A 10,623-nucleotide genomic window follows, 5' to 3' on the forward strand; every position below is an offset into this window, starting at 1 on the left:
TATGATTCTCCTGGCCCCCGCAGCGCCCCCGCCCCGAGCACGGGGGGTTCTGCCTTTAGGTTTCCTCCACGCACGCGCCCACGGAATTCAAACTCGTGCTCCTTAATGTCGGCATGCTGGCCAGGGTTCTCTGTGTGCCTTTTGGGCGGCGGAGGGGACGCCAATGGAGACCGAGGGGATCGCTGCAGTGATTCCACCCCCGCCTAGCGCCTCGTTGCAAAGTTTCGCCTACGCACGGTGTCAAGGGCGGCAGGGACACCTTGGCCGTGCCCACACGTCTGGCGGTACTCGGGCACCGGAGGACGGGGTTCAGGGCCCCGCCAGGACCATTCGCACAGGCGGTGCGGCTCGGCTGGCTTTGTTTCTCTGGCACGGCTCATTGCAATGACAGAGCCCTTTCCCAATGTCTTGAGCTTCCCCAGGCACGAGCCCTTTGGCACGGCCCTTCCCCAGCCTCCCGGGTTCAGGGGGATGATGCCAACTTGACCTGGGGTCACTCCCCGTCAGGGCCACCCGCAGCCTCAGTGTGTCAGCCAAAGTCCCCCGAGATCCCCCCTTTCCACGCCCACACCCTCGGCTCCTCACCTGTCCTCCTGTGGCTTCCCTCTCCCGGCGCCTTCTTCCTCTCGTAGTACTTGAGGACATTGGGCCACAGGTCATCCATGATGAGCTGGCAGGAAAGAGAGAGCGGGACTCACATCCCCACCCGGAGCAGCTGGGGGACCCAGCGAGCTCACTGACCCAGTCTGTCACAGGGCCCCACCTCAGCGATCCTGCCTGACCCGGCAAGGTGGTGGCCACAGAACCAGTTGAAGAAGTTAAGGCCGTTGTCGTGGGTCTGGCGGCGGTAGGCCTCCCGTTCGTAGTGCTGCGACCACTGGATGGGAGTGGAGTGCGACGCTCTGTAGCCTGCAGGGCAACCGGCACGTGAGACGGTGCTGCACGGTGAACCCGGTTCCACCGTCCACCCGCCGCTTCCAGGCAGGCCTGCAGGCCGGCAGGCAGGCAGGCAGGCAGGCCGGCAGGCAGTCATGCCGAGCTGTCTTACCAGCAGCACTGACGACATACTCCTTCACGAGGACTTCGTTCTGGAAGTAGGAGTTCTTGCCAAAGAACAGCAGGATCCTGCGGCAGGCACTGGGAAAGGTGACTTCCTGCACCTGCCGACAAATGGGGGACACGGAGACGGGGTTGGGGGTTCCCGGGGAGCGTGGTGACACCTCTGTGCTGAGGCCTCCCCCTGGCAGCCTCAGCTCGCCAATCACGTGTCCTAGCCTCTCGCCTCCCGACCCAGGACCCTCTTCCGCGCCCTGGGCCTGACCTTCAGGTTCGTCATGAAGCGAAGCATGCGCAGATCTTGCTCACTGATCACGGCTGACAGCTGGGGGTGGTTCCCAAACTGCTTTAGGTCAAGGAGCCTTCCGGGGCTGGAGATGCGAGAGCTACAACAACGCCGCAGGCCCGCACAGCAGCGTGGCCCTGGCGCCCCTGCCCTCCCGCCGGCTCCCGGGCCATCCGCACAGGCTGCACCGAGCACGGCCCGCTGGGCCTCGGGCTGCTGCCCATGTGCGCGCTGCCACGGGACGGGAGCTGTGTATCCCGAGACACGCCCCTCCCCGCACCCCGTCCACCGCACATGCCTGTGGCCCCACGGCAAGGCACAGTGGGCTGCTCCCGGGACGGCGCACGTCCCTGGCTCTGGGCGACCAGGTCAGAGGTGGGCACACGCAGCCCCCTGGCTGCAGCAGTGTGCCGAGGCGAAAAGGGGCTTTGCGGGGAGCCGCGGCCAGTGCGGAGACCCTGCTGCCACTCCCACGTGTGACCCGGACCGCATGTCGTCCCGCGCACTTGACACTCGCTGCCTCTGGGGACGATCCAGCCCAGGAGGAGCCCACCCTCAAGCGGGCTCCCAAGGCTGTGGCGATCACCGGGGCATGAGCGTCGTCGCCACTCCCACCCCGGGACGGGCGGGGAGCGTTCACCAATGCTGTCCGAGGGATGCCCATACCCCACAGCGCCCCTGCCCTCCTCACGGCCCGCTTGGCTCCGGCCCCCCCACCCCCAGCCCCCCACGTCCCCCCCACCCGCGTCACCTTGGGGTCCTTGCCCCACAGCAGCAAGGATACAGCCTTGGCCCAGAAGCCACGGATGCCCTGCATGTGGGCGCTTCGCTGTTGCAGGCGATGGTGCCTTCTCTGACCCAGCCTGAGCTGGAACGGAGCAAAGGAGCGCCTGCCTCTTCCATTGGTGGGCTCCATGTCTGCCCGCAGCGCCTCGAGAGCCTCCAGCGGGCACTCCAACGGACTCGGCCCTGCCTCTGGATGCTCTGACCCTTGCTGCTGCTCTTGCAGCTCCCTGGCGCCTTCCTCTCCCTGGCCCTCCTCCATGGCCTCCTCCGGCTTATGTGCCTCTTCCTGAAGATTCGCCTCCTCCTCCAGCATGTACTCCGTCTCAGACATGACGGCCTCCTCCTCAGCCTCCCCCTCTTCCTCGTGAGCCATCGCCACATCCTCGGCGTCGTCCTGCTCGGAGTCATCGTCCACCTCAGGCCTGTCGTCTTCAGTCTCCTCGTCGTCGTCAGTCCCGGTCTCCTCATCAGATTCCTCGGGGTCAGTCTTCATCTCATCGGCCTCCTGGTCGTCCGCTTCAAACTGCGTGCCCTGCTCAGATTCCTCCCCCGAGTCCTCCTCATGCTCACACTCCTCCTCCTCTCCCACCGCCTGAGACTCCCCCTCCCTCTGCCCCTCTTCCTCTGCCTCCTCACGGTTGTCAGCCGCCGCCCCGTCTACGACCTCGACCAGCACCATGGCGTCTTCCACCGCCAGCACCAACTCCACAAGCAGCGGGGCCTGCTCGGTCTCCCTCCCGGCGCTGGCTTCATGCACACGCTCCTGCACGGTCCCAACGCCTAGGGACTGCAGCGTCCCCTCATCCCTCGGGGTGCCTACGTCCCCGCGGGCCCCGGCTGCCTGAAGTCTCCATTGCAGCACGAAGCAGGGCCAGGATGCCGGGGCAAGCCCGGCTTCCCGGGACCCCGTCTCGCTCTCCATGGGGCCCCGGCCCGGTTCCCAACGCCCCCCCGCCCCCCCCGCCACGGGCCTGTAGGGAGCTGGGCCGCTGTGAGGGAAGGCGCTGGAGGTCCGAGTCCGCGAGTCCCCGCAGTGGCCCGGCTCGTGGCTGGCGGAAATACGCCCCCTAGGGCCGCCGCCGGGAGGCGCGGGCGAGAAGGCGGCGCAGGCGCAGAGCGGCTCCTGGCCTGCCGCCTGCTGCCAGGCACCTGTGCCCTGACTCACCGGGAGCTCCACCCCCGGGAGTGGAGTTACGTGCCGGACCTTGGCCCCAAGGAAGGCCCTGCCAATCAGGGGCAAGGCGGTGGGAGGGGCTCTGGGCGGTCCCGCCCTCCCACGACTAGCCCTGAGCCAGGGAGTCCAGGAGACCGAGCAGCCGCCTCGGCGGAGGTCGGGTCGGTGTCCTCCAGCCCCCGTCCGTGTCTCTGGCCATTTTCCTGGCCGACATCTGCCAGACGATGCCCAGGAGATCCCCGAGAGCGTGCCGCCCACTGCGTCCTGGGGCACCACCTGCCGGCACCGGAGCCTTTACATCCAGGAGGTCTCTTGAGGATGTGAAGAGCCAGAAAGAGTGTCACTCCCACTTTGCAGTTAAGAAGGAGAGCCGAAAACAAAGCCTTTGAATTCACAATTTGTCACTAACTCGTGAGGGATTTGAGGTTGCAGGGCAACCACGCGCGCGTCCTAAAGCCCGAGGAAAAGACGGGAGCTCTGGCTTACTTGGAGAGGACAACAGGCAGATGATGGTGACTAGAATTCATCCAGGGGAGTGTTCACTTGCAAGACAGTGAATCCCATGATGACCACAAAACCTGGGGAAGTCTGAAACATCTTGAGGGCTTTTCTCGCCTCGACCTTACAAGATGCATCACAGACAGCATTGGACAGAGTCCTTGCCGTGGAAAGTTCCCTTGACGGTGCACACCAGGAGCAAAGGAACAGCAGCCACCACGAGAGGAGCCGGAGCAAGGCTCAGATCATGACCCCTATTATCCATATTGAATAACATCCTTCCGTCTGGGCCGAAAGATAAATAGCGCACTGAAACTTAGGGCATTGGTGAAAATGTGTTGTTGTTGGAGAAAAGGAAGAGATTTTGTAAAAAAATCTATTCAGCGGGAGGGACAGGCATGAGTGCCGTTGTTGGAGGAACGTTGGAGGAAGAATCAGGAGACTTCTCAGTCCAGAGCCTTGAGAGCTGACCACGCTGTCTGCCTGGGAGGCACAGAGCAGGGTATGACGTGATCAATTTCCCATCCCTGGCGTTTTTGCCCAAAAAGAGAGCACAACTCCTATCTACACACGAGAAAGCATCAGATACAAGTGAACTGAGAGACAGTCTACACTTATCGGTTGCTAGTATTCTTCAAAATTGTCAACATCTTCAACAATTAGGAAAGACAAAAGAAGTGTCACGGAAACGAAAGCCATGTGACAACTAAGTGTAATGTGCTATCACACACAGGTGTCCAGCGGAAGAAGCACCTTCCTTGGAAAACCTGGCGGAATCTGAGTGCCGTCTGTAGTTTAGTCCTAGTGTACACATGGGGGTCTCTTCGTTTTTATCATTGGAGCGTGGTCAGGAGATGTTCACCTCTGAGGGAGACGGATGAAGGGTGTACAGAAACTTTCTGCACTGCGTTTACAAGTCTGTACTTTGAAAATCATCCCGACCATATGCAGTACCTTGTGGTCTCAGCTATGTATTTCAAGGGTTTGGGTTGATTCTGCCTTGCATTTTTTTATGTTTTATAGAGGGTGGCTGTTCAGGTTACCTGCTCTTTCTCTGTTGTTGGAAATAAAAGCACTCATCTACCAAAAAATGAATGAATGAATGAATGAATGAATGAATGGAAAAATCAATCAATCAATCAATGAATCAGTCAGTCAATCAATCGAGGAAGTCTGGCCGGAGGCAGGCGGCAGGCCATGCAGGAGCCCTTCCTTACTAGGCCTGGGGGAGGGCCCCGCATTCACTGGGCGGTGCCCCGGCCCCTGCGCCACGCTGTGCGGTTGTGTATCCCTCCTGGATCTGCACGATGGGTCAGGCAGTCCTAAGTGAGCCAGGTAGGATCTGGCTCCCACGGACACAGTCCCCCATCCACCACAGGCTCTCCTGCCACTCACCACCCTCAGCCACACAGCCAGGGTGGTGTGGAGTGTGCGGACCTTCAGGGGGATCGGGGGCCAGACCTCGTGCGCTCTGCGAGGTCTGCTGAGTCCCTGAGGCCTCTATGCTCCCTGCCCCTCCTTGACTGGAACCATATGGGACGCCTCGGGCCGCCACCAAACAAGTAGTGCACCCTGTTGCAACACTACAGGCACTGGGTCCCGAAAGGAAAGAATTGGGGTCTCCTTCAGAGGCAGACGGACTCAGACGCCCAGCTCATCTTGGTTATTTTTATTTACCCAAATTCTCGTTCGTTTGTTTATTGATTGATTGATTGATTGATTAGTGAGATGCATACACACAAACACAAACACACACAGGATCTTGTGTTTCTAACTTTTAATGAAAGTTACATGGCTCCTGGAGCCCCATCATGTGTCTGTCGTGTCAGCACCACAGCGTCGTCCTCAGTGATCTCCTCTGCAGGAGAGCCGTGTTGACCGCTGGCATCCATCTGTATGTGTGCGACGGCTGTGGACAAGTGTGCCGTCGCCTCATATTCATCTCGGCATCTTGAGGCTCCTTGGCAGGGACAGAAACACCCAGGGCCTCAGGTACACGCAGAGACACAGACAGCCAGGCGGCCATGACACAAGTCTGTATGGTCTCTGGGCCAAGGGGCCGACGCACGAGTGATTCTCGGCCTGGCTCCAATGGCTATGATTCTCCTGGCCCCCGCAGCGCCCCCGCCCCGAGCACGGGGGGTTCTGCCTTTAGGTTTCCTCCACGCACGCGCCCACGGAATTCAAACTCGTGCTCCTTAATGTCGGCATGCTGGCCAGGGTTCTCTGTGTGCCTTTTGGGCGGCGGAGGGGACGCCAATGGAGACCGAGGGGATCGCTGCAGTGATTCCACCCCCGCCTAGCGCCTCGTTGCAAAGTTTCGCCTACGCACGGTGTCAAGGGCGGCAGGGACACCTTGGCCGTGCCCACACGTCTGGCGGTACTCGGGCACCGGAGGACGGGGTTCAGGGCCCCGCCAGGACCATTCGCACAGGCGGTGCGGCTCGGCTGGCTTTGTTTCTCTGGCACGGCTCATTGCAATGACAGAGCCCTTTCCCAATGTCTTGAGCTTCCCCAGGCACGAGCCCTTTGGCACGGCCCTTCCCCAGCCTCCCGGGTTCAGGGGGATGATGCCAACTTGACCTGGGGTCACTCCCCGTCAGGGCCACCCGCAGCCTCAGTGTGTCAGCCAAAGTCCCCCGAGATCCCCCCTTTCCACGCCCACACCCTCGGCTCCTCACCTGTCCTCCTGTGGCTTCCCTCTCCCGGCGCCTTCTTCCTCTCGTAGTACTTGAGGACATTGGGCCACAGGTCATCCATGATGAGCTGGCAGGAAAGAGAGAGCGGGACTCACATCCCCACCCGGAGCAGCTGGGGGACCCAGCGAGCTCACTGACCCAGTCTGTCACAGGGCCCCACCTCAGCGATCCTGCCTGACCCGGCAAGGTGGTGGCCACAGAACCAGTTGAAGAAGTTAAGGCCGTTGTCGTGGGTCTGGCGGCGGTAGGCCTCCCGTTCGTAGTGCTGCGACCACTGGATGGGAGTGGAGTGCGACGCTCTGTAGCCTGCAGGGCAACCGGCACGTGAGACGGTGCTGCACGGTGAACCCGGTTCCACCGTCCACCCGCCGCTTCCAGGCAGGCCTGCAGGCCGGCAGGCAGGCAGGCAGGCAGGCAGGCCGGCAGGCAGTCATGCCGAGCTGTCTTACCAGCAGCACTGACGACATACTCCTTCACGAGGACTTCGTTCTGGAAGTAGGAGTTCTTGCCAAAGAACAGCAGGATCCTGCGGCAGGCACTGGGAAAGGTGACTTCCTGCACCTGCCGACAAATGGGGGACACGGAGACGGGGTTGGGGGTTCCCGGGGAGCGTGGTGACACCTCTGTGCTGAGGCCTCCCCCTGGCAGCCTCAGCTCGCCAATCACGTGTCCTAGCCTCTCGCCTCCCGACCCAGGACCCTCTTCCGCGCCCTGGGCCTGACCTTCAGGTTCGTCATGAAGCGAAGCATGCGCAGATCTTGCTCACTGATCACGGCTGACAGCTGGGGGTGGTTCCCAAACTGCTTTAGGTCAAGGAGCCTTCCGGGGCTGGAGATGCGAGAGCTACAACAACGCCGCAGGCCCGCACAGCAGCGTGGCCCTGGCGCCCCTGCCCTCCCGCCGGCTCCCGGGCCATCCGCACAGGCTGCACCGAGCACGGCCCGCTGGGCCTCGGGCTGCTGCCCATGTGCGCGCTGCCACGGGACGGGAGCTGTGTATCCCGAGACACGCCCCTCCCCGCACCCCGTCCACCGCACATGCCTGTGGCCCCACGGCAAGGCACAGTGGGCTGCTCCCGGGACGGCGCACGTCCCTGGCTCTGGGCGACCAGGTCAGAGGTGGGCACACGCAGCCCCCTGGCTGCAGCAGTGTGCCGAGGCGAAAAGGGGCTTTGCGGGGAGCCGCGGCCAGTGCGGAGACCCTGCTGCCACTCCCACGTGTGACCCGGACCGCATGTCGTCCCGCGCACTTGACACTCGCTGCCTCTGGGGACGATCCAGCCCAGGAGGAGCCCACCCTCAAGCGGGCTCCCAAGGCTGTGGCGATCACCGGGGCATGAGCGTCGTCGCCACTCCCACCCCGGGACGGGCGGGGAGCGTTCACCAATGCTGTCCGAGGGATGCCCATACCCCACAGCGCCCCTGCCCTCCTCACGGCCCGCTTGGCTCCGGCCCCCCCACCCCCAGCCCCCCACGTCCCCCCCACCCGCGTCACCTTGGTGTCCTTGCCCCACAGCAGCAAGGATACAGCCTTGGCCCAGAAGCCACGGATGCCCTGCATGTGGGCGCTTCGCTGTTGCAGGCGATGGTGCCTTCTCTGACCCAGCCTGAGCTGGAACGGAGCAAAGGAGCGCCTGCCTCTTCCATTGGTGGGCTCCATGTCTGCCCGCAGCGCCTCGAGAGCCTCCAGCGGGCACTCCAACGGACTCGGCCCTGCCTCTGGATGCTCTGACCCTTGCTGCTGCTCTTGCAGCTCCCTGGCGCCTTCCTCTCCCTGGCCCTCCTCCATGGCCTCCTCCGGCTTATGTGCCTCTTCCTGAAGATTCGCCTCCTCCTCCAGCATGTACTCCGTCTCAGACATGACGGCCTCCTCCTCAGCCTCCCCCTCTTCCTCGTGAGCCATCGCCACATCCTCGGCGTCGTCCTGCTCGGAGTCATCGTCCACCTCAGGCCTGTCGTCTTCAGTCTCCTCGTCGTCGTCAGTCCCGGTCTCCTCATCAGATTCCTCGGGGTCAGTCTTCATCTCATCGGCCTCCTGGTCGTCCGCTTCAAACTGCGTGCCCTGCTCAGATTCCTCCCCCGAGTCCTCCTCATGCTCACACTCCTCCTCCTCTCCCACCGCCTGAGACTCCCCCTCCCTCTGCCCCTCTTCCTCTGCCTCCTCACGGTTGTCAGCCGCCGCCCCGTCTACGACCTCGACCAGCACCATGGCGTCTTCCACCGCCAGCACCAACTCCACAAGCAGCGGGGCCTGCTCGGTCTCCCTCCCGGCGCTGGCTTCATGCACACGCTCCTGCACGGTCCCAACGCCTAGGGACTGCAGCGTCCCCTCATCCCTCGGGGTGCCTACGTCCCCGCGGGCCCCGGCTGCCTGAAGTCTCCATTGCAGCACGAAGCAGGGCCAGGATGCCGGGGCAAGCCCGGCTTCCCGGGACCCCGTCTCGCTCTCCATGGGGCCCCGGCCCGGTTCCCAACGCCCCCCCCGCCCCCCCCGCCACGGGCCTGTAGGGAGCTGGGCCGCTGTGAGGGAAGGCGCTGGAGGTCCGAGTCCGCGAGTCCCCGCAGTGGCCCGGCTCGTGGCTGGCGGAAATACGCCCCCTAGGGCCGCCGCCGGGAGGCGCGGGCGAGAAGGCGGCGCAGGCGCAGAGCGGCTCCTGGCCTGCCGCCTGCTGCCAGGCACCTGTGCCCTGACTCACCGGGAGCTCCACCCCCGGGAGTGGAGTTACGTGCCGGACCTTGGCCCCAAGGAAGGCCCTGCCAATCAGGGGCAAGGCGGTGGGAGGGGCTCTGGGCGGTCCCGCCCTCCCACGACTAGCCCTGAGCCAGGGAGTCCAGGAGACCGAGCAGCCGCCTCGGCGGAGGTCGGGTCGGTGTCCTCCAGCCCCCGTCCGTGTCTCTGGCCATTTTCCTGGCCGACATCTGCCAGACGATGCCCAGGAGATCCCCGAGAGCGTGCCGCCCACTGCGTCCTGGGGCACCACCTGCCGGCACCGGAGCCTTTACATCCAGGAGGTCTCTTGAGGATGTGAAGAGCCAGAAAGAGTGTCACTCCCACTTTGCAGTTAAGAAGGAGAGCCGAAAACAAAGCCTTTGAATTCACAATTTGTCACTAACTCGTGAGGGATTTGAGGTTGCAGGGCAACCACGCGCGCGTCCTAAAGCCCGAGGAAAAGACGGGAGCTCTGGCTTACTTGGAGAGGACAACAGGCAGATGATGGTGACTAGAATTCATCCAGGGGAGTGTTCACTTGCAAGACAGTGAATCCCATGATGACCACAAAACCTGGGGAAGTCTGAAACATCTTGAGGGCTTTTCTCGCCTCGACCTTACAAGATGCATCACAGACAGCATTGGACAGAGTCCTTGCCGTGGAAAGTTCCCTTGACGGTGCACACCAGGAGCAAAGGAACAGCAGCCACCACGAGAGGAGCCGGAGCAAGGCTCAGATCATGACCCCTATTATCCATATTGAATAACATCCTTCCGTCTGGGCCGAAAGATAAATAGCGCACTGAAACTTAGGGCATTGGTGAAAATGTGTTGTTGTTGGAGAAAAGGAAGAGATTTTGTAAAAAAATCTATTCAGCGGGAGGGACAGGCATGAGTGCCGTTGTTGGAGGAACGTTGGAGGAAGAATCAGGAGACTTCTCAGTCCAGAGCCTTGAGAGCTGACCACGCTGTCTGCCTGGGAGGCACAGAGCAGGGTATGACGTGATCAATTTCCCATCCCTGGCGTTTTTGCCCAAAAAGAGAGCACAACTCCTATCTACACACGAGAAAGCATCAGATACAAGTGAACTGAGAGACAGTCTACACTTATCGGTTGCTAGTATTCTTCAAAATTGTCAACATCTTCAACAATTAGGAAAGACAAAAGAAGTGTCACGGAAACGAAAGCCATGTGACAACTAAGTGTAATGTGCTATCAGACACAGGTGTCCAGCGGAAGAAGCACCTTCCTTGGAAAACCTGGCGGAATCTGAGTGCCGTCTGTAGTTTAGTCCTAGTGTACACATGTGGGTCTCTTCGTTTTTATCATTGGAGCGTGGTCAGGAGATGTTCACCTCTGAGGGAGACGGATGAAGTGTGTACAGAAACTTTCTGCACTGCGTTTACAAGTCTGT

General features: G+C 61.8%; 2 protein-coding genes across 2 annotated transcripts; both read right to left on the minus strand.

The window, feature by feature from the left end:
* Positions 1 to 529: 529 nt before the first annotated feature.
* LOC144309514 (testis-specific Y-encoded protein 3-like) lies at positions 530 to 2,613 on the minus strand. Its single transcript, XM_077890596.1, has 5 exons — positions 2,127 to 2,613; positions 1,322 to 1,399; positions 1,049 to 1,160; positions 764 to 909; positions 530 to 670 (listed from the first exon to the last, which is right to left on the minus strand). Exons 1-5 carry the CDS (start codon positions 2,499 to 2,501, stop codon positions 530 to 532), a joined length of 852 nt encoding a protein of 283 aa, XP_077746722.1. The 5' UTR covers positions 2,502 to 2,613.
* A 3,812-nt stretch (positions 2,614 to 6,425) lies between these two features.
* LOC144309515 (testis-specific Y-encoded protein 3-like) lies at positions 6,426 to 8,513 on the minus strand. The gene is made up of 5 exons (XM_077890597.1): positions 8,027 to 8,513; positions 7,222 to 7,299; positions 6,949 to 7,060; positions 6,660 to 6,805; positions 6,426 to 6,566 (listed from the first exon to the last, which is right to left on the minus strand). Exons 1-5 carry the CDS (start codon positions 8,399 to 8,401, stop codon positions 6,426 to 6,428), a joined length of 852 nt encoding a protein of 283 aa, XP_077746723.1. The 5' UTR covers positions 8,402 to 8,513.
* Positions 8,514 to 10,623: the final 2,110 nt, after the last annotated feature.

Source organism: Canis aureus, unplaced genomic scaffold (genome assembly GCF_053574225.1).
Source record: "Canis aureus isolate CA01 unplaced genomic scaffold, VMU_Caureus_v.1.0 NW_027326476.1_RagTag, whole genome shotgun sequence".
NCBI lineage: Eukaryota > Metazoa > Chordata > Mammalia > Carnivora > Canidae > Canis > Canis aureus.